Source organism: Mustela putorius, unplaced genomic scaffold (genome assembly GCF_011764305.1).
Source record: "Mustela putorius furo isolate JIRA1106 unplaced genomic scaffold, ASM1176430v1.1 tig00003850_pilon_pilon_pilon, whole genome shotgun sequence".
Classification (NCBI taxonomy): domain Eukaryota; kingdom Metazoa; phylum Chordata; class Mammalia; order Carnivora; family Mustelidae; genus Mustela; species Mustela putorius.
Window position 1 is genome coordinate 10,258,917 of NW_025422002.1, and position 23,458 is coordinate 10,282,374.

At 43.3% G+C, this 23,458-nt stretch overlaps 1 protein-coding gene and 1 pseudogene across 2 annotated transcripts; both read right to left on the reverse strand.

Moving 5' to 3' along the window:
- Nucleotides 1-989: 989 nt before the first annotated feature.
- On the reverse strand, nucleotides 990-12,805 carry CIDEC (cell death inducing DFFA like effector c). Of its 2 annotated transcripts, none has more exons than XM_045063297.1 (6): nucleotides 12,701-12,805; nucleotides 11,212-11,289; nucleotides 10,149-10,302; nucleotides 6,009-6,167; nucleotides 5,731-5,918; nucleotides 990-1,517 (listed from the first exon to the last, which is right to left on the reverse strand). In XM_045063297.1, exons 2-6 carry the CDS (start codon nucleotides 11,262-11,264, stop codon nucleotides 1,355-1,357), a joined length of 717 nt encoding a protein of 238 aa, XP_044919232.1. In that variant the 5' UTR covers nucleotides 11,265-11,289; nucleotides 12,701-12,805; the 3' UTR covers nucleotides 990-1,354. The 2 variants fall into 2 exon arrangements, with proteins under 2 accessions (XP_044919232.1, XP_004738542.1); XM_004738485.3 differs by lacking the exon at nucleotides 12,701-12,805 and adding an exon at nucleotides 11,542-11,606.
- A 6,857-nt stretch (nucleotides 12,806-19,662) lies between these two features.
- On the reverse strand, nucleotides 19,663-21,242 carry LOC101684556 (annotated as a pseudogene).
- Between the last annotated feature and the right edge of the window lie 2,216 nt (nucleotides 21,243-23,458).

The following is a 23,458-nucleotide window of genomic DNA, read 5'->3' on the forward strand; positions in this document are numbered from 1 at the left end:
GACCTGTACCCCTGGGGATAAAAATATATGTTTATAAAAAATAAAAAATTATATTTAAAAAAAAAAACTTAAATGTAAAAAAGGGGGGGATGGCAGGTAGGCTGCAGCCTCTGCAAGTGTTGACCAGGAATATCTTCTGTGTTGATGTAAACATCATGCCTCCATGGGAAAGGCCTACCCCATGCAGCCAGGATAACACTGAGCCAGGCCTCCGCCTTAAATGTAGGAGCAGGAGAAAGCCCAGAATAGTAAGTATGTTTTTGCTAGCTCTGCAGCTCCTCCCACACATGGCTGCAGGTTTGGATCGGCTGCCAGCAAAAACTGCAGACTCTAGGTTTGGTAAGGCAGGAGTCTGTATTTAAAACCCAAAAAGGCTTTATATTCAGGGGCAGAAATGACATATTTTTGGATCTGAGAGCCACACACTAAAGCACAGTCACCTACAAACTTGGCCTTTCATGCTTATCTTGTTTGAGTTGCTCTAGGTCGAAAAATCCCAGCTCTCACTGATGAGAAACTAATATTCTTTGTGGATAAGTAACAGCTCATTTTGAAATCCTGAAGCTGATAGTGCTGAACATGAAAGATAAGCTTCTGACAAGCTAGGGAGAGCTTTGCATTGATGGAGGGTTGTGTTAGGCCCTGATGAGTCCTTTCCCAACTAAACACTTAAAATGTTGTAATAAAATGCAACACTGAGAAATTAGAAGAGTGCCTTAGTCCCACCCTGCCATTCAAAGCCCTTCTGGTAGACAGATTTATTTTGGAAATTTTCCTTTATCATATCAATTACCTGGTCTGCTCAAGTCTCTGATTAAGCAGACATTAGTTCCAGAATCAAATGTTTTTTTGTTGGTAGAAGAATTCCTATTTCCTGTAACCCCACATTTTGAAAAACGGTTTGACAATAGATCCCTCTCCTCCCTCAGACCTTTCCAACCTTCCAGATAGAGCCCCACCCTCAGCCCCAAAGAACACAAGCAAAGATGTATCAGCATAAATAATATAATGTGAGCTCTCTAATATCATACACTAGCAGACTTGGTGGTTCACTCAGGAGTATTAGGGCTGGGAGGCCAGGAGGTGGGGAGCGTGTGAAGACAGTAAGTGAGGGGCAGACTTTGTGCCTAGCCCCCTGGTGACCTTTCTTGGTCAGCTAAGCCACCCTGGACAGGAAGGAGCTGGGCCAGGGTAAGAACCCTCAGGTTTCCAGCCTTTCCCCCGGGCAGGCTGCTTCCTTCATGGTCCTGCGTGGGTGAGGAGGATGTGTCTAGCTGCCAGCCTGTGGTGGCTACTAGCTGAGCATGGGGACCACAGTCTGGTCTTTGGGGAGTGCCTCCAGGGACTGGAGGTGTCACTGCAGTGTCTTTAGACAGGCTGGGATGAGAGATTGGGCCTTGCTCTCAGGGGGTTGCCCTCCCTCTGTGGCATCCAGGAGCTGCTGCATATAACAGGAGGTGCCGAGCAGCACATGGCCTGTGGTCTGCATGCTGAGGAGGGCCCAACGAAGAACTTCCCTGGGTGGAAGAAAAAGGCACTGGAGTCAAACCACAAAGAAAACCTCTCTCTGCGTCCTCTAAATGTCTCCCCCTCCATGCTACCTCCATAGTTTCATAAACCGTAGCACAGTGTGTCAACAGGAGTGGACGCTATCCTCCCTCAGCAAATGGGAGATGGTCTACAGGCATTGCCTGGCATCATACTTTCATTGAGATGTCCAAAACCTCGCTATTTTCTCATGCAAAGTTCAAGCTCATTTAATAAGACCTTTACTTTTTGTAATACTACTTTGGGCCAGCCACATGAATCTCCATACCGTGGTGCTGTCCTTCATGACCTTTGTTCTAGATTTCCAAGTCATGTGTGGTCTAGCTAATTTTCAGGGTACTGGACATGCAGGTCCCCTATGCCTAGTGTTGTGATGTACTGAGAACAGGACTCGAGTCAGGCCAGCATTCTAATGCAGTCTTCTCAGCTATGTGAAGCATGGCCAACCACTAGAGTTCTGAGCTTCTGCTTTTTCATCCATCAAATAGGATCATACCATTTCGATGCCTCACAGGGTTATGAGGTTGAAACAATATGAGATCACTTCATTGGGAGCCTAACAAGTAGATGAGTAGGGCAAAACAAGAGTAACTGGTAGAATGTTTGACCACTTTAACCATGTTCTTATCCAGATCTGTTTAAAAGAGATTACTAGTCCTGGGTGGGGATTTTAGGGAGTGGGGAGAAAAGGAAAATAAAGACTTTCTGGCTGGTATTAAAACTCTCAAACTAGGAGCACCTGGGTGGCTCAGTGGGCTAAAGCCTCTGCTTTCGGCTCAGGTCATAATCCCAGGGTCCTGGGACTGAGCCCTGCATCAGGCTCTCTGCTTAGCAGGAAGCCTGCTTCCTCCTCTCTCTCTCTCTCTCTCTCTGCCTGCCTCTCTGCCTACTTGTGATCTCTGTCAAATAAATAAATAAAATATTTTTTTAAAAAACTTTCAAAGTATTAACCTTTATTCGATAAATGAACTTATGGTTGAGGTATGGGGAGGCAGAAAGATAATTAGAACTATAAACATCTACACATGAAAATTCTCTAAATATTTATTTTTTTAAAGATTTATTTCTTTATGTTAAGGAGAAAGAGGAAGGGGGAGAATGAGAGAGAATAAATGGGGGAGAGGACAGAAGGAGGAGAAAATCTCCAGCAGACTCCCTGCCCCATCACAGATCTTCCCCAACCCCCCGAGCCAATAAGGGGCTTGATCTCACGACCGTGAGATCATGACCTGAGCTGAAACCAAGAGTTGGATGCTCAACCAACTGAGCCACCCAGGCTCCCCATTTTTAAAATTTTCAAGGCTGTACCTCAAATTACAGAACAGAAGCTTAAAACCAGCTGTCCAGCCATAAATAGGAATGAAGTTCTGACAACTTGTTACAACATGGATGAACCTTGGTAACATTATGCTCAGTGATATAAACCAGTCACAAAAGAACAAACACTGTGTAAGATATCTAGAGTAGGCAAATTAACAGACAAAGAAAGTAACACACAGGTTACCAGGGACTGAAAGAAGAGGGAGTGGAAAGTTAGTGTTTAATGGGGACAGAGTTTCAGTTTAAGATGATGAAAAGGTTCTGGAAATTGATAGTGGTAACTCTTATACAACATTGTGAATGTACTTAATGCCACTGAACTGTACACTTCAAAATGGTTAAAGTGGTAAATTTTATGTATGTTTTACTACAACAGTAATAATAAAACTAGCTGACACCACTAAGTCACCACACCCAATCCAGCTTACTGTTTTCTTGATACCAACATATCTACTGTGTTTAGGTCTGAGAGTCATACTTCCTCTAAATGCGCTGAGTTTAAAAGCTGCAGCTTCTTGCTCTAGATTTTGAAATTTGCAAACTACCAGCAGCAAGCCCAGATCAACATGGAGCATGATATAGTATAGGAGGAATATGGAACTTTTAGCCACAGAACTAGGTGCAAGCCTGACATTGGGAGTCATCTCTGGCAAACAGAATCACACACCTCAGGTCCCTCATCTCCAGACTGGCTATGCACAGAAGAAGCTCAGAAAGCCAAGAAGGGGGTTCCTGGGTGGCTCAGTCCGTTAAACATCTGCCTTCAGCTCAGATCATGATCCCAGGATCCTGGGATTGGTACCGCATGGGGCTCCTTGCTTAGTGGAGAGCCTGCTTCTCCCTCTGCCTGCTCTGCCTGTGGCTCCTCCTGCTTGTGCTCTCTCTCACATAAACAAATAAAATCTTTTTTTTTTTTTAAGATTTTATTTATTTGACAGAGAGAGATCACAAGTGGACAGAGAGGCAAGCAGAGAGAGAGAGGAGGAAGCAGAGAGAGATCAAGGAGGACTCGATCCCAGGACCCTGAGATCATGACCTGAGCTGAAGGCAGAGGCTTAACCCACTGAGCCACCCAGGTGCCCCCAACAAATAAAATCTTAAACACACACACACACACACACACACACACACACTGATTAAAAAAAAAAAAGTCAAGAAGGTTTGGTCTACTCTAGCTATGTTCTGGCAGAACTCTGGGGACCCTGAGCAGGACTTCTCAGAAGGCCTCTAAGAACAAGGATCAGATACATCTTCATTCATTCTGCAGTGATCTGAATTACTGCTATGTGTCAGCATTCACCAAGGTACTGGAGGCAATAAAAAGTCTTGCCATCATGGAACTTGTTCTGACATCTTATCTCTGGATCTTTAGCTTACATCATAGGGCCAGGCACCCAGTGGGTGCCCAGTAGACACTAAGTGAAGCAATTGGAGAGGAGTAGAACATGTGTTAGAAGAAACTGGCGAGAGGCCATGCTCTGCTACTCCCTAGATTTGTGGCTTTGGAAGAGGTGGATGTCTCTGCCTCAGTGGCTGCCTCCACCTGATAGGGTTAAGAATTCACTTGAATGCCAGTGGAACAGCTGAAATTGGGAGACATCACCATAATGGTACTTGTCTTACGACTTAACATGTTCTCATGCTTCCTGTGTTACTTGATTAAACTTTCAAAAATAAAGTAAAATGTTGAAAAGAAGTTCATTAGATAATACAAGTGACTATTGTCCATAGACGTGCAAATTATTTCCATCTGTGGAAGGACATTCATTTTGTCCCTCCCACCCACAGGGAGAAATCCAATTTTGTATCTATGAAGTTATCTCATTCCTTTTTCTTTCTTTTTTTTTTTTAAATATGTATTTCTTTTCTTTTTTTTTTTTTAAGATTTTATCCATTTGACAGACAGAGTTCACAAGTAGGCAGAGAGGCAGGCAGAGAGAGAGGAGGAAGCAGGCTCCCTGCTGATCAGAGAGCCCGATGTGGGGCTCGATCCCAGGACCCTGGGATCATGACCTGAGCTGAAGGCAGAGATTATAACCCATTGAGCCACCCAGGCGCCCTCATTCTTTTTTCTTTTAAGATTTATTTATTTATGAGGGAGAGGGGAGGGACAGAAGCAGATGGAGAGAGAAAATCCCAAGCAGACTCCCCAGGTAGAGGGCAGAGCCCAACATGGGGCTTGATCCCATCACCCTGAGATCATGACCTGAGCTGAAACCAAGAGTTGGCAACTCAACTGACTGAGCTACCCAGGCGCTCAGTTATTTCAGCATTCTTTTTTTTTTTTTTTTTTTTTGACAGAGATCACAAGGAGGCAGAGAGGCAGGCAGAGAGAGGGGGGGGGAAGCAGGCTCCCCGCTGAGCAGGGAGCCTGATGCAGGGCTTGATCCCAGGACCCTGGGATCATGACCTGAGCTGAAGGCAGAGGATTCAACCCACTGAGCCACCCAGGTGCCCCTATCTCAGCATTCTTGATGCACCTGTATGTATTGGTGTTTTTTTTTTAATTCTCTGAACTGATTGTAACTTCTTGCTGGTTCTCTCCTTAATTAATGAGTTCAGTAAAATCTTTGACACATGTTCACTTTTTAAAAATTGATTAGAAAACTACTTACTATTTTAGGTGGAAGAAAAGTAGTTGTTATAGTGGAAGGTAATTAGAAAAATAATATATCCCAGTTCCACCTGGAGGAGTATGTGTATCCCTTTGGCATACTCTAAAGCACTAATTCAACCATAACATTCTAGACAAATGCTAATTCTCATGCCTTGTCAACACTAGTCCTGGGCTCATGTGAGCAGAGCGGAGTTCCCTCATTGCTGAATACCCACCCTATCCCCAGCAAATCCCAATTCACTCACTTCATGATGTGCTTGGCCCGGTAGCAGTGCAGGTTATAGGAAAGGGAGTATGTGCCATACAGAGTGGCCTTCACATTCAGGCAACCAATGAAGTCCTGTGGGTTCATCTTATACAGGTCAAAGGTTACACGAGCCACATCAATCTTCTTGGCAGGCTTACAGGAGAGGGAAAGTTGGTGCCTAGTACCCTGTATCAAGACAAGACTGTGGTTGGCACCCTCCCAAGGACTTCTTCCAGATTCCCCAATGTTCTCCCCCCTACACACGTGGAAACTCACCGGTCTGGATGGGGGCTGCCATTTCTGCCCCTTCTGGAGAACCATGAACACTGTATCATCTGCCAGGGCTTGGAAATACTCTTCTGTCTCTACAGTTGTACCATCTTCCTCCAGCACCAGAAGGAAGGGCTTGTCTGCCAGCATCAGGGTGTCCCGGACCTGGAAAATAAAGTCAGTGAAGCTTCTGCCATCCCCATGCAGCCACAGAGCATGAGGAAGACCCATATTGCATCATCTCAGCTGCCAGGGAAAGAACAAGTGATAACGATCTATGGGAAATGGGACTGGAACCCAGGCTCTTGCTATGGGATCACCACCCAAAGATTTTATATTATGGTCTTTCTTGGTACCTGGATTCACGGTTATGTTCTAGAACAATGCTGTTCGGTTAAAATCTAGTGGGAGTCACATACGTACCTTTTTATTAAGATACAATTCACATGCCATAAAGTTCATCCTTTTAAAATATATAATTCAGTGTTTTTTAGTACATTCACAAAGTTGTACAACCATCACAACTATCCAATTTCAGAACATTTTCATCATCCCAAAAGAAACCCATTATCCATTAGCCCTCATTTCCCATGCCCCAACCCATGGCAACCTTTACTGTTTGTCTCTTTTTGGATTTGCCCATTCTGGACATTTCATATAAATGGAATCATATGTGGGTTTTTAAGACTGACTTCTTTCCCTCAGTATGTTTTCATTGTTCGTCTATGCTGTAATATGACTCATTTCTTTTTATGGCTGAATAATATTCACATTTTTAAAAAGATTTTATTTATTTATTTGAAAGAGAGTGAAAGAGCACAAGCAGGAGGAGTGGCAGGCAGAAGGAGAAGCAGACTCCCCACTGAGCTGGGACCCCCCCCCCCCAACGTGAGGCTTGATCCCAGGACCTTGGGATCATGACCTGAGCAGAAGGAATACACTTAAAAAAAAAAAAAAGATTTTATTTATTTATTTGACAGACAGAGATCACAAGTAGGCAGAGAGGCAGGTAAAGAGGGGTGAGGGTGGATAGCAGGCTCCCTGATGAGCAGAGAGCCCGATGTGGGGTTCAATCCCAGGACCCTAAGATCATGACCTGAGCTGAAGGCAGAGGCTTAACCCACTGAGCCACCCAGGTGCCCCAGAAGGAAGACACTGAACTGACTGAGCCACCCAGGTGCTTCAATATATCACTTTTTATTTTTTTTTAAGATTTTATTTATCTATTTGTCAGAGATCGCAAGTAGGCAAAGAAGCAGGCAGAGAGAGGAGGAAGCAGGCTCCCTGCTGAGCAGAGAGCCCGATGCGGGGCTCAATCCCAGGACCCTGAGATCATGACCCAAGCCTAAGGCAGAGGCTTTAACCCACTGAGCCACCCAGGTGCCCCTGTTAAAGTTATTCTTAAACATTCTATTCTTATTGATGCAATTATGAATAAACTCATTTTTTTTTTGAAGATAGGCTCCACATCCAGCATGGAGTTCGACATAGGACCTGAATTCACGACCCTGAGATCAAGACCTGAGCCGAGATCAAGAGTTGGATGCTTAACCAATTGAGCCACTCAGGTGCCCCCTCATTTTTTCCCCCTCATTTTCTTAATTTTATTTTCAGATTATTTGTTTTCAGTGTATAGAAATACAATTGATTTTTATATATTGATCTTATATCTTGCAACCCTATATCATGCAAACTTGCTGAACCCATTTATTAGCTGTGTGTGTGTGTGTGTGTGTGTGTGTTCTGTAGGGTTTTATATCTGCAAATAGATATAGTTTTACCCCTTTCCTTCCAATCAGGGTGCCTTTTATTTTATTTTCTTGTTGATTAGCCTGGATAGAACCTCCAGCACCATGTTGTGTAGAAATGGCAAGAATAGATACCCTTATCTCAATCTTGATCTTAAGGGGAAAGTTTTCAGAATTTCCCATTAAGCATGTTGTTAGCTGTGAGTTTTTCATAGATGCTCTGTATCACATATATGTAATTTTAAATTTTCTAATAGTTGCGTGATACTTGTAATATATTTAATTCCATCTAAAATATGATTTCAACATAAAATTGGGATAAAATTTAGGATTTTACATTTTTTCATATTAAGTCTTCAAAATCTTGTGTGTTACTTATACTTAAGCTCATCTCAGTTTCAACTAGCCTCATTTCAAGAGTTCAGTAACCACATGGATCTAGTAACTACTGCATTGGATAGTGTAGCTCTAGAGTTAAAGAGACCTGCATCTGAATTCTAGCTCCCTTACATTATTCTGAATGGTAGGAAAGTTATCTCATTTATCTGAACTCATTTCATCATCCAAATAGTTGAAGCAAGTATAGTCTTAGAGTCCTCACAATGGTTAAATGCAAAAGTGTATGACAAGACAGCCTGGGTTTAAATCCCAGTATATTTCAATTATATAGGAGAATATTCTTGTTTGTAGAAAAGATACACTGAAGTATCCAAGAATAAGAAGCATCAGGTTGGCAACCTCCTCTCAAGTGATTTAGGAAGCCTAGTATTATTCTTTCAACTTCTGTTAGAGATTCTTTCAAAATTACTTTTAAAAAAAAATCCTCCAAAGGCTTACTGTGGTCTTTTAAAATGAAACCCCTCTGTTCTTTGCCATGGCCAATAGGGACTAATAATCTAGTCACTGCCAACTGTATCACTTTGCTCTTTTTCCCTCATTCTCTTTGTTCCTTTCTTCACATTGCCAAACTTGGAAAAGCAGTCTACATAGGTTGATGTCCCCCTCCACTTGATCAGTAAGATTCATTTTTAACCTTTGTTCCATGCTGAAAAGATGACTTCTCACTATTGTACCTCCCTGCATCCTTTGGAGTTAGGACTCTAACTTGGGGTCCCCAAACTCAGTGGATAAGAATGTCCTGAAGAACCTTCTAAAAATGACAACCTGGGGCACCTGGGTGGCTCAGTGGGTTAAAGCCTCTGCCTTCAGCTCAGGTCATGGTCTCAGGGTCCTGGGATCGAGCCCCGCATCGGGTTCTCTCTGCTCAGCAGGGAACCTGCTTCCCCCTCTCTCTCTGCCTGCCTCTCTACTTGTGATCTCTTTCTGTCAAATAAATAAATAAAATCTTAAAAAAAAATAAAAATAAAAATGACGACCCCTGAGCCTCACTCATATCCCAGGGACTGCAGTCTGGGAAGTCATGTGCAACAAATCCATTTTGGTATAGGAGGTGAAAAACATTAGCAAGTCTAGACTCAAGTGTAAAAGAGACCTTTTGATTCAGGTGATAAGAAATGGTGTGTCCAAGCCACAAGCCTCATAAGAGAGGGGAAATGGGCTCCCATGAAGAAGAACAGACCTAATTCACAGAAACAGGGGAAGGACTCTGGAATAGAGGCTTAGGTCAGCTATGATTTCTCTATGTTAAACTGTAGACTGTAGTAATCAGAAGCCTAATCCAAATGTATGATCTGTGCCAGGCAACTGGGCTTGGATAGCAGCAGGGGTCCCGTCACCTTCAGCTGATAAGCTAATGGGGCAGTGAAGCACAAGATTAATATGGAGCCAAATTAGATGAGGCTGTAGGAGAGGCAGTGGGAAAGAAGAAGAAATGGGGAAGGGTGTCATTCTTGCCTGCTGTTAACTGCTATCCACAAGAGCCATGTGTCTTTTGTTTCCTGCTCTGGATGCTTACCTGATCGACAGTCTTCCACAGTGATTAACGTCTTCCACAGTGATTAACAAAGCCTTCCTTGGAAAGCCAGCGTAGGAGATGGATTGAAGACTTGCCCTGGCTAAAGGGAGGAGATGAGGAAGAGACTCTCTAAAATCTTGCCTATTTCCCCAACTTCCAGGTGTGTGTACAATGGAAAAGGGAATCTAAGGGTCCTTCTAACAAGAAAAATAGACTCTGAAAATACCACTGGCCTATTGTTAGTATAGGATGGCAATATTCTGCCTTTCCCCTGGTCATTAATCCAGTGGACAGCACTCCAGGCAGGCCCTACCAACTCATTAGAGCTGGCATCAGGAAGGAATTATTTCACCATCTAACTCATGAAGTCCATCCTGGCTGAACTCCCAGCTCATGACCTGGAGGACAGAGGCAGCTGGCATGGTCAGCTCTCAGCCATAGTCCCAGCGGTTGGGCTGTGCTGAGGGCAGTCCTGTCCCTCACCTTGTGCAGGAGGTCCTTGAGACTGTGCGCCATGATCCCCTTCCGTACGCTCCGGTCAGCAGTGCTTACTCTACAGGGCCGGGCCTTGGGGGCCTCCTGGCTGGACTCAGACAAGAGCTGCTGGGTCACCACCGAGGTGCTCATGGCCACATGCCTGGGGACAATTTAGAGCATCAGAATGAGTTGTCTGCTGCCTCCCAGCCCTTACCCCATTGCAAGACACTCGCTTCCCTTCCCCTGTAGTTTGATCTCATATTTTTTCTCCTCCACTACCACCAGCCCTGCTCTTACTAGTGTTGCCTCAAAGGCCTTGTTAGATCAGTACATCTCAAACATTAACGAACATGTATTTCCTCTGGGGATCTCAATCTGATTCAGAGTCTGGGATTCCAAATGTCTAATAAATTTCCAAGTGGCATTGGTGCTTTTCATTGGCGCTGACCATAATGAGTAGCAAGGTGATAGGGGACCCATCCCATATCCCCCCACTTCCACTTTCCTCTCTTGGCCTCTCTTTTCCCATCTGTAAAGTGAAATGAAGTGGTGAAGGGGCCTGGGTTTTTGAGTCAGACCCAAGCCTGAATCCTGGCTCCACTACCTATTGGCCAGGTGACTGAGAGCACCCTGTCTGTGCCTCAGTGCCCCCATCTATTAATTTGGTGTCTTAATCCCCACTTCTAAAAGTTGTGATCAGGTTTAAATGAGATCCAGAATGGGGGCGCCTGGTGGCTCAGTTGGTTAAATGTCCAACTCTTGATTTCAGCTCTGCTCATGATCTCAGGGTCCTGAGACTGAGCCTTGCTTTGGGCTCTGCATTGAGTATGGAGCCTGCTTAAGATTCTCTCTCCCTCTTGTGCCCCCCACCCCTACTCAAGAGCTCCACTCTCTCTCTCTAATTAAGAAAAAAGAAGTGCAAAACCTTGGGCCCCACTCCAGATCTACTAAATCGGCATCTGCATTTAACAAAATGCCCAGGGAACTTATAAGCTCTTTGAAGTTTGAAAAGGTCTGCCGTATCACTCCCAAGTGGATCCCCTGTGCTTCCACCCTTGGCTCTCCTCACCTGGACAAGGACTTGGGGTAGAGAAGGCTGAGGGACTTCATGGCATATTCCATCCTTGTTATCTGGATAGTTTTGGACCTGGGAACGAAGCAGAAAGTTAGTTAGAGTAAGAATACAAGGCTCCCTCTCACTCATCATTTGACACAGTGCAATCCCACCCTCATCCAGGTAACCTCCACTCTGGTCTCTCCTCGAAACTCCCACACACACTTTTCTAGCCCTTCTCCTGTCCCATCCTACACATGCCAACTGGGACCAAGCTGGAAACCCCCTCAGGGCCCAAGCTTAACCCCACTCAGCAGCTTCCCCTCCCTCCCCAGGACTACTCACTCCATGTTTCTCTGACTCTGGCTCTGATCACACTGATCAGGGATCCCCAGCTGGGGCTGAAGAGTCCCTGCCTAGTTGGGTCCTGTCCCTGGGGGCAGAGTCCATTTCATGCTGGCAGGAGGTGAGTCACACCACCCCCCTCTTCTGGAGACTCTTTCTTCACCTATAGCCCAGACACCTCCCAGGCCAGTCTCACACAGGCCAGGCAGCCCAGTCCACAAAGGCTCTCTCCTGCACCTTGAACAATCCAGACCCCTTCTGAGGCTTCCCACTGGCCAAAAGGACTTTCTGTGATGAAGGATGTTGGAGATGTTCTATATCCTTTCTCCCCAGTACCACAACTGCTAGCTTCATGTGGCTACCAAGCACTTGAAATGTGGCTAGTACAACAGAGGAGTTGGATTTTTAATTTTGTTTAATGTTAACTAACTTGAATTGAAATAGCCACTTTGGCTTATGGCTACTAGTAACCATCCTGAACCCAAAGATCTAGCTGATAGCCCTGGGCTCACCTGCCACTTTCTCTTCTTAAACCTGTCTGCCTTGGGTCTTACATGCTCCAAGCCTTTGCGTTGACAGGTCCCACCACCTGCAGTGTCCCCTACCAGCCCAGGGCTAACCATATGCAGCTTTGAAGCCCCAACTTCATTATTTTTCACTCTTTGGAAAGCCTTTTTGTTTATTTTATTTTTTTATTTACTGATGAGAAAAGTTTTATGTGGACAACACAGACTGGACAAGAACATTATAAATGGGGGAAACAGAGGCTCTGGAAAGCCTTTTTAGATGGCTCACACAGTTCCCCCTTTATCTTGCCCTTCCTACATCCAAGCCAAGTGTGCCTCAGTGTCTGTGTCTGCCTTAGCCACACCAATCCTTGGGTTCCTCGCCCTCGGATGTTCTCTCTATTTCCGGTGCAGAGGCACAAGTCTGGGGGCTCAGGGGGTGGTCATGGATCAGGAACCCCCTCCCCAGTTGGGTATCTCTTTCCTTTTAACAATTAGGGGGACTTCCTGGGCTAGCCTATCTGTGAACTCCCCCACTTAGGACTACCCAAGTCCACCTGTCCCAGCCTTACTCCTCACTCCCCATGCTGAGCCCACCTCACCTGTTCTCCAGGAGCCCTTCCCCCCACAAAATCCCAAAAGAAAACACTTACCTCCCCCTTACAGCCTCTAGTAAGATAACTCCGGTAAGGTAACTAACTGCTCAGCACAGCACAGCACAGCCCTCCCTCCATTTTATTTCCAGCTCCCAGGGATGCCCCTCCCCTGGCCTTCAGCCCCAGCTGGGGAAAAGAGCATGGGGAGTGAGTGTGTAGCTTTCACCCTTGGGACTTCAGGCCAGCCAAACTTTCAGAAAAGGCCCAAAAGGAGGGGAAGAGGCAAGTTTCGAAAACTTTGGGACAGGGTATGGCTCAGGACGTGATATCAGGCACAGAGGGCACAGAAAATAGGCACATGTAGGTTGTGGTCCCAGCCCCACTCACGTTCACTGAGTGTAGACAAGCTGTCTCACTTCTGTGAGCCCCAGTTTCTCTCACCTGTATAACAGCAATAATAATTCCTGTGTTAGGGAATTGAGGTGAGGATTTGTGATAATGAAAATAAAGGACTTTGCAACAAAGACAGCTCATAGATGGAAGTGAATATGGGTGTTATAATATAATTAATAATAGTAGAGACTAAGACTAGCTGACATGTGTAGTGGTTAATAGTGTAAGGTCTTACCCTTGGACCCAGCAATCCTACTCCTGTATACATTATCCAAGAGAAATGAAAACATATGTTCATGGTTTTCATAGTGTTGTTCACAATAGGTAAAAGACAGAAATGAATGTTCATCAATTGATGAATGGATTCTTTAAATGTGACATATCCATAAATGGAATATTATTTGTCAATTAAAAAGGATTACATGCTACTACATGGATAAACTTTGAAAACATGCAAAGTGAAAGAAGCCAGTCACAAAAGATCACATACATATTTGTATGAAATGTCCAGAACAGGCAAAACTATAAAAATAAAAAATAAATTAGTGATTGCTTATAGCTAGGGAGGGAGAAGACATGGGGAATGATTCTAATGGGGACTGATGGGGTTTCTTTTAGGAGAGACAAAAATGTTCTAATAAATTATTCTAATCACAGTCCATTTTGACAATGGTTGAACAACACTTAAAATATGCTAAAAGACATTGACTGTTATTTGTTTATTTCTACTTTTACAAGTGATTCATAAAGCTGTTTAAAAAAGAGAGAGTTCAAGGTCCTCTTGTTTCAGCTCAAGGTGTTTCACACTGTGTATTATCACCTGGAAAGCTTGTTAAAATTCAGATTGCTGGGCCCCATTCCAGAGTTTCTGACTCAGTCTGACTGGGGTGGATTCTAAGGAACCATTTCTAAGAGCTTCCTAGGTGATCCTGAAGATGTGACTGCTCAGGAACCCCACTCGAGAGCTAGAGGTCTAGCATTGGCTGTGTGATGTAACTCTTCTAAGCCTCAGTTGGATCTGACAAATAGAGATTAAAAATAGCTCCTGGGCGCCTGGGTGGCTCAGTGGGTTAAGCCGCTGCCTTCGGCTCAGGTCATGATCTCAGGGTCCTAGAATCGAGTACTGCATCGGGCTCTCTGCTCAGCAGGGAGCCTGCTTCCCTTCCTCTCTCTCTGCCTGCCTCTCTGCCTACTTGTGATCTCTCTCTGTCAAATAAATAAATAAAATCTTTAAAAAAAAAGCTCCTACCCCATTGGGTTGTCATGAAGGTTGAATGAGATAATCATGAAATGCCTGCTGCAGAATTTAGTGCATCCTTGGGGCTCAGTAAATCACTATTGCTATTATTATTATTTTAAAGATTAATTAATTTATTTATTTGAGAGAGTGAGGACTCATGTGCACAAGCGAGTAAGCAAGGGGAAAGGCAAAGGGAGAGGGAGAGAAGCAGACTCCCCGCTGAGTGTGGAGTCTGATCCCAGGAACCGGAGATCACGACCTGAAGCAGAATCAAGAGTCAGACACCCAACCAAGCCACCCAGGTGCCCCTATTATTAATATCTAAATCCCTCCCTGGCAGAGCTCCCAGACAGCCATCATTTATTTACTCATTCATTCATTCATTCATTCAACAAATATTTATTAGGCACTTACTATGTGCCAGCCCTCAGAGGGGCTGAGAATACAGCAGGAAAGAAGACAGCCTTGTCCCACACTTCAAGGAGCTGACATTCCTAGGGCAGAGGGGAACTCAGGTCTTGTTCAAATATGCAAATAAACAAAAGGATTTCAGATAATGACATTTGAGGGGGGGTAAAAACCAAAGTGGTATGATAACAAATGGCTGAAGAGCTATACTGGCGTGTAGGTTTGGGCAAGGCCTCAAAGGCGGTGAGCTTCGAGCTAAATCCTACTGCTGAGAAACCAATCTTTTGAAGTCCTGGGGGAACATTCAAAGCAAAGGAAATATCAGTGCAAAGGATCTGGGATAGGAATGAGCAGGGTGAGGAGACAGGAACACAAGTCATTAAACTTGAAGGCAGTCCAAGAGCCAGAAGAGAAGTACAAACAAGTACTTTAGAGAAGAAGTTCTGGGGAACAGGTTGGACCCCTCCCTTGGACATTCATGCCTTAAACATTTATTGAACATCTAACACGTGATTGTGCATCAGTGGATGACTCAGAGGCAATCTGTCCCTGGTGACGAACTCCCAGGGCACCATGGGAAGCAGACACAGATTAAAAAAAGAAGAAGAAGAAAAAAAAAAATAACTGCAAGCTAAAACCAAAGATCATCTGCCTTGGGGTGGAGGATGGCTCCATGAGCCTGAGGATTCTTCACAGTCCTTAGGAGAGCACGGTGTTGAACCGCTGGGATTTCCTTATTCAACAAGCATTTTCTTGAGCATTTATGCTATGCCAGGCACTATGGACTGCTAGGGACATAGATGCCTTAGTTCTTGCCCCAGTCTGGGGACCTTACATTCTAGTGGGAGAGGCAGATGTCTGAGCATGGTTCTCAAACTCTGAAGTGCCTAGAAATCATTTGAGATAATTTGGAGTGGAGAAGGACTCTACCTGTGTGACTCAAAATTGAGAAACCATAAAAGAAAAGATTATGTATTCAGCTATATTTTAAAAAGTATTCTGGGGGCACTTGGGTGGCTCAGTTGGTTAACCATCTCATTCTTGATCTATGCTCAGGTCTTGATCTCAGGGTTGTGAGTTCAAGCCCCGCATTGGGCTCCACACTGGGCATGGAGCCTAGTTTTAAAAAAAAAAAAGTGTTCTGCATATTCAGCTTGTCATACCTGAACAGAGTCAAATGACATACAGAAAGAAAGCTATATTGGAGCTACAGTAGGCAAGATGCTTACCTCCTCTTTCTCTTTCCCCAACTCTCTCCTTCTCTCCCTCTCTCTGCCTCTGTCTCTCTCTCCCTCTTTCTCATTCTGTTCTCTCTCCTCTCTGTATAAACTGAGACCAACAAAATGGTAGAAAATTGAGCAAAGAATATGAGCATAGTTCAGGTAAATGAAATACAAATGAGCCTTAAGTATGTAAAAAGACATTTAATCCCACTTATAGAAATTAATAAAAGAAATAGAAATAAAACACAAAACTATGCAGAGATGTGATTCTTCACCCATCAGACTAGCAAATGTTGTTGGCAAAGCTGTGGGAAAGCAAAGAGTCAGACACACTCACACATTGTTGGTGAGAATGTAATTGATCTAACCTCTGTGGAAGGCAATGTGTCCAGATCGATCAAAATTACAGACACTGTATATTCTTTGACTCAGCAATACCACTTCTGGGATTCCAGAATATAGATCTACTTGTCCACGAATGAAATGAAGCTATGTTTGTAATAGCAAAATATTGGAAATGATCCAAATGTACTACAAGAGAGACAGGTTAAGTAAATTATCTTATATTCATACAATGGAATAACCCTAAGAAACAAACAAAAAAAAATGAGGATATTCCTTATGTACTGATCTAGGGGAAATCTCCAAGATATATTGTTACATGGAAACAAAAAGCAAGGTCTTTACTAAGTGTATATAATACAGTACCCTCTGTATTTAAGAAAGGGTAAAATAAGAATATAACTTTATTTTTTTATTTTTTATAACTTTATTTTTTTTAAGATTTTATTTATTTATCTGACAGAGAGAGAGGGAACACAAGCAGGGGAGTGGGAGAGGGAGAAGCAGGCTTCCCGCTGAGCAGGGAAGCAGGGTCCTGGGATCATGACCTGAGCCGAAGGCAGCTGCTTAACTGACTGAGCCACCCAGGTGTCCCAGAATGTAACTACATTTGTTTGTATGTACTTAAAGAAACTCTGGAAATACATACAATTACATTTTAAAAACCCACCACAAAGTGTTTCCTTAGTTGGATGGAGTTGGGTAGACTGGATTGAGACCTAGGAGGATAGGGAGCGGAGTTGAGAGGAGGAGTGTTCAGTGCGTATATATTTTTTAAAATTGGAGAACTTTATTTTGATACAATTTGCTTTCACTGTAATCTTATATAATTTATTTTGTACATCCAAAAACTTTATTCTGAGAAGGGTTCCCCAGGCTGCCAAAGATGTCCATGGCACAAAAGCAGTTACAAATCACTGCTCTAGGGGGGCCTGGCTGGCTCAGTCATATAGTGTGCGACTATTGATCTTGGGGTTATGAGTTCAAGCCCCATGTTGGGCACGGAAGCCTACGTAAAAAAAACTAAAACAAACAAAAACTCACTGCTGTAAGTGATCACACTTTCCCATTATTGCCCTTCCCTCATGACCATTTGCATTTTAAAATAACAGCTTTGGGCCACTAGGGTGGCTCAGTTGTTAGGCATCTGCTTTTGGCTCAGGTCATGATCCCAGAGTTATGGGGTTGAGCCCCCATTCGGGTTCCCTGCTCAGTGGAGAGCCTGCTTCTCCCTCTGCTCCTCATCCAGGTCATGCTTGCTCTCTCTCTCTTTCTCAAATGAATAAGTAAAATATTTTTAAAAATAAAATAACAGCTTTATTGAGATATAATGCCCATATGATTAAGTTCACCCTTTTGAGATGTACAATTCAGTGGTTTTTAATATATTCACGAAGTTGTCCGATGATCATTACTATGTAATTATAAAATATTTTTATTGCCCTCAGAAAGAAACTGCATACCTATTACAATTACTCCGTATTTACTCCTGTCAACCATTACTCTACTTTTGGTCTTTATGACTTGGTCAATTCCAAATATTTCATATAAATAGAATTATACCATATGGGGTCCTTTTATACTAACTTTTCACTTGGCGTAATATCACACATGCAGTAGTATGTTTACTTCTTCATTGCCAAATAATATTCCATTTATGGAGATGCCACATTTTTTTTATCCACTCATCAGCTGATGAAGATAGGGTTGTTTCTACATTTTAACTATTATGAGTAATGCTGCTATGAATGTTTGTGTACAATTTTTTAAAATATTTTATTTATTTATTTGACAGACAGGGATCACAAGTAGGCAGAGAGGCAGGGAGAGAGGGAGGAAGGAAAGCAGGCTCCCTGCTGAGCAGAGAGCCGGATGCGGGGCTTGATCCCAGGACCCTGGAGTCATGACCTGAGCTGAAGGCAGAAGCTTTAACCCACTGAGCCACCCAGGCGCCCCATGTGTACAAGTTTTTTAAACGATTTTATTCATTTATTTGTCAGAGTGGGAGAGAGCACAAGTGGGAGAGTGGCAGGCAGAAGGAGAACCAGGCTCCCCACTAAGTAGGGAACCCAATGCAAGGGTTGATCCCAGGACCCTGGGATCATGACCTGAGCTGAAGGCAGATACTTAACTGACTGAGCCACCCAGGCGTCCCTGTGTACAAGACATATATCCTTGTGTGGATATATATTGTCACTTCTGTTGGGTATATATCTAGGAATGGAATTGCTGGGCCATATTAGTAACTCTAATTTTTTAAGGTACTGCCAAACTATTTTTCCAAAGTAGCTGCACCATTTTACATTCCTACCAGCAATATTTGAGGGTTTCATTTCCTCCATATCCATGGGAACACTTGTTATGGTCTGTCTTTTTCATTTTAGCCATCCTACTGGGTGTGAAGTGGTATCTCGTAGAGATTTCAAAATGCATTTCCCTAATGACTAACAGTGCTGAACATCTTTTCATGTACTCATTGTGCATAAATTTATTATATTTTTTGATTTCTAAACCACATAAATGCATTGCCTAGTCAACATTTTAGATTAAAAATAAAGGTCTCGGGCCCAGTTTAGAAGAATGATTTTTTTGGGTGAGGGTAAGACCCAGAAATATATGGGGTTTTTATTTTATTTTTTTAAAGATTTTTTTCTTTATTTATTTGACAGAGAGAGAGATCACAAGCAGGAGGAGCAACAAGCAGAGGGAGAGGGAAAAGCAGACTTTCTGTGGAGCAGGGAGCCTGACACAGGGCTCTATCCCAGGACCCTGGGATCACGACCTGAGCCCTGAGTGAAAAGCAAAATGCTCAACTGACTGAACCACTCAGGTGCCCCTTTGCATGTGTTTTTTTTTTTTTAAGATTTATTTATTTGAGAGAGAGAAAGAGCATGCACAAATGAGGGGAGGGCTGGAGGGAGAGGGAGAGAGAATCCTCAAGCCAACTCCCAACTGAATTCGGGGCCCCAGAGGGGCTTGATCCCAGGACTCTGAGATCATGACCTGAGCCAAAATCAAGAGCCGGCCACTTAACTGACTGAATTACCTAGGTGCCCCAGAAATATATGCTTTTATTTTTACTCATTTTTTAAACAATAATTTATTGCTCTTTCTTTCCAAAGCTTTGTGAATTTACAAAGAAAAAAAAAAGGATTAGAGTTTCAGATTGCTCTCAGTTAAGAATGCCGAGAGGTGAGAGCCTGGACCACCATGGCCACTGGGTGTTTACCAACAGATGTGCACATACTTCTGCAACAAGCCCCCTCAGATTAGTTTTCTGCCTTTAGAGATGCTGTGTCCCTTACCCACCATCTCTCAGGACCTACGTGGGTCACTAGTCAAGTCACTGGGATGGAACAGAGGGTTTTGGGATTTGGTTTTGTTTTTTGGCCCCTCCAGCTATAAAATGAAATTTTCAGTTCATTTCTGAAAAATAAATTGGTCAATAAATTAATTTTGTTCTGCTTCTGTTTTACACAAAGCTTCCTATTCAACCCGATACCTTCCAAGCTGCATTTTCTGTTCTGCTGTCAGTGCTTGCAGTGGCTGCTGTGGAGATTCTCTCGGTTTTGCTATAGATTTGAACAAGTTCTGAGCACCAGTGGCCTTCATCTTCTCATTTTTGCTTCTTTTGCAAGTTGGTCAACAAGCTCAAGTAAACCACCGACTATTTTATGAAACTGGCCAATTTTGTCCACAGAGTCCTTGTACTCTTCCTTGAACTCTGTGGTCTGCTGGGTGACCTTAGGGTCCCACACGTGCAGCTTGTCCAGCTCATCAAAGTGCAGCCTTCTTCACCCAGGATCTCCTTGACCACAGCTGCCAGCCCCGTATCAGGGAAGCTTCAGAAGAAGCTGATTCTGGCAGCAGCTTCTCTCCTGGGTCAGCTTCATCTTACCTTGCCCACAGTGGCCTCAGCTGCTGCCACTGAAATATATGCTTGTAATAAGAATCCTGTGTGATTAAAAAAAAAAAAATCCTAGGTGATTCTGTCACAGATGGTCTTTTTAAAAATTATTTATTTATTTGACAGAGAGAGAGAGAGAGAAAGAGAGAGAGACAGCAAAAGAGGGAACATAAGCAGGGGAAGTGGGAGAGGGAGAAGCAGACACCACCCCCCCAACACCTGAGCAGGGACCCTGATGTGGGACTCGATCCCAGAACACTGGGATCCTGACCTGAGCCAAAAGGAGATGTTTAATGACTGAGCCACCCAGGCGCTTCTAGCACAGCTGGTTTTAAATCAGGTTTAACAAACACTGCGGGGCACCTGGGTAGCTCAGTGCGTTAAGCCTACGCCTTCAGCTCAGGTCATGATCTCAGGGTCCTGGGATTGAGACCCACATCAGGCCCTCTGCTCAGCGGGGAGCCGGCTTCTCCCTCTCCCTCTGCCTGCCTCTCTGCCTACTTGTTATCTCTGTCTGCCAAATAAATAAGTAAAATCTTAAAAACAAACAAACACTGCAACTCACTGAGCAAGAGCTATAGGAGCTGATGTTGGAGAGGTGATTTTTGCTGGAGTAGTAAGATGGATTCAAAAGAGTCAGCAGAGTTTGCAGAGGGCAAGAAAAGATGTTCTGGAGAGTGTAGGGGGAGGAGACAGACACAGGCTTATTTTACTTCACTGTGTTTCACTTTATGGTGCTTCACTTTATTAAGATCCACAGACAGTGCATTTTTCATAAATTGAAGGCTTGTGGCAACCCTACATTGAGCAAGTCTATCTGTGCCATTTTTACAACAGCATTTGTTCGCTTCATGTCTCTGTGTCACATTTTGGCAATTCTTGTGATTTCAATTTTTTTCACTATTACTTTACAAATTAAAGTAAAAATTTTTTAAAAAAATTTGTATTACTTACAAATTTTTTCATTATTACTTTACTTATTATTATTATATAATATACATTATTACTTTACTTTACTTTACTTATTGTGGTGATCTGTGATCAGTGATCTTTAACATTACTATTATAATTACTTGGCACCACCATGAGCTATGCCTTAATAAGACAGAGAACTTCATTGACAAATGTGTGTGCTGTGACTGCTCACCACTTGGCCATTTCTCTCGCCATCTCCCTCCTTCTCCTCAGGCCTCCATATTTCCCAAGACACAATAATATTGAAATTAGGCCAATTAATAATCCTAAATGGCCTCTAAGTGTTCAAGTGAAAGGAAGAACGACAAGTCTCCCACTTTAAATCAAAAGCTAAAAATGGTTCAGCTTAGTGAGGAAGGTGTGTTGAAAGTTGAGACAGGCCGAAAGCTAGGCCTCTTGCACCAAACAGCCAAATTTGGGGTGCAAAGAAAAAGGTGCAAAGGAAAGTAAGAGTGCTACCTCAGTGAATACACAAATGGTAAGAAAGTGAAACAGTCTTATTGCTGATAAAGGGAAAGTTCTGGTAGTCTGGATAAAAGATCAGACCAGCCACAACATTCCCTTAAGCCAAAAACTAATTGAGAGCAAGGCCCTAACTCTTTTCAGTTCTGTGAAGGCTGAGTGAGGTGCGGAAGCTGCATAAGAGAAGTGTGAAGCTGGCAGACGTGGTTTGTGAGGCTTAAAGAATCTATAACTTCAAAGTGCAAGATAAAGCAGCAAGTAGAAGCTGCAGCAAGTTACCCAGATCTAGCTAAGATCATTAATGAAGGTGGCTACACTAAACAACAGATTTTCAGTGTAGATTTAACAGTCTTCTACTGGAAGAAGATACCATCTAGGACTTTCAGATCTAGAGAGAAGTCAATGCCTGACTTCAAAGCTTCACAGGACAGACTGACTCTCTTGTTAGAGAAGAGTGCAGCTGGTGACTTGCAGTTGAAGCCAGTGCTTTTTTGCCATTCGGAAAGTCCCAGGGCCCTTAAAAGTTATACTAAATCTACTCTGACTATGCTCTATACATGGAACAGTAAATCTTGGATGACAGCATGTCTGTTTATAATGTGGTTTACTGAATATTTTAAGCCCACTGTTGAGAAGTACCGCTTTAAAAAAAAAAAAAAGATTCCTTTCAAAATGTTACTGCTCATTGACAATGTACCTGGTCACCCAAGAGCTCTCTTGGAGATGTATAATGAGAATAAGGTTGTTTTCATGCCTACTAACACAACATTCATTCTGCAGCTCTTGGATCAAATGGTCATTTCGACTTTCAAGTCTTATTATTTAAGAAATATAATTTTGGGGGCACCTGGGTGGCTCAGTGGGTTAAAGCCTCTGCCTTCAGCTCAGGTCATGGTCTCAGGATCCTGGGATCAAGCCCCACATCAGGTTCTCTGCTCAGTGGGGAGCCTGCTTCCCCCTCTCTCTCTGCCTGCCTCTCTGCCTACTTGTGATCTCTGTCTGTCAAATAAATAAATAAAATCTTTAAAAAAAATACAACTTTCTTTTCTTTTTAAAAAAGATTTTGTTTATTTATTTGAGAGAGAGTGAGAGCCTGCGCATAAATTCGGGGAGGGGCGGGAGAGGGAGAAGCAGACTCCCGGCTAAGTAGGACTCAATCCCTGTACTCCAGGTTCATAACCAAGCCAAAGGCAGATGCTTAACTGAGCCACCCAGGTTCCCCATAATTTTTTTTTCTTTCATAGCTTTGACATTTTTATTTTTTAAATAGGCTCTACACCAAGCCTGGAGGCATCACAGGGCTTGACCTATCTACCCTGAGACCAAGATCTTAGTGGCTAAGAACAGTCAAGACACTGCTAACTGAGCCACCCAGCACCCCCATAGCCTTGACATATTAAAAAATATAGTCTAGTTATCTTATAGAATGTCCTTCAATTTATCTATCATTGCTTCATGATTAGATTCAGGTTGAATGTTTTTGGCAGAAATATCACAGAAGTGATGCTGTGTCCTCAGTGTAACAGAAGACGGGAGATGTCAGTTTGTCTCATTACTGATCAAGTTAACTTTGATTACTTCGTTAAGGGGGTGTTCCCCAGGTTTCTTCACTGTAAAGTTACTATTTTCTCTTTGCGATGATTAAGTAAGTAATCCATGGGGAGATATTTTGAGACTGTGTCAATCAGGTGTCCTATTGGGAGTTACAGAACCCTTTTTAAGTATCACTTCCCCATCTGTGAAGTGGGGACTGCGGTGTCTTAAACTCTTAAAGTTTAAGAAGGTAAAAGTACTCAACACTCTAAGAGATAGGGTCCAGGCAGAAGGCAAAAAGATGCCATCCACGAGGACTAATTCCTTGGGCA

What these genes read in the sequence shown, in the direction of transcription:
- CIDEC (XM_004738485.3), bottom strand. An exon ending in TACCCCAAGTCCTTGTCCAG is followed by an intron (nt 10,303 to 11,211) that starts GTGAGGAGAGCC and finishes AATTGTCCCCAG; the next exon opens with GCATGTGGCCATGAGCACCT. An exon ending in GGCAGCCCCCATCCAGACCG is followed by an intron (nt 5,919 to 6,008) that starts GTGAGTTTCCAC and finishes GTCTTGATACAG; the next exon opens with GGTACTAGGCACCAACTTTC.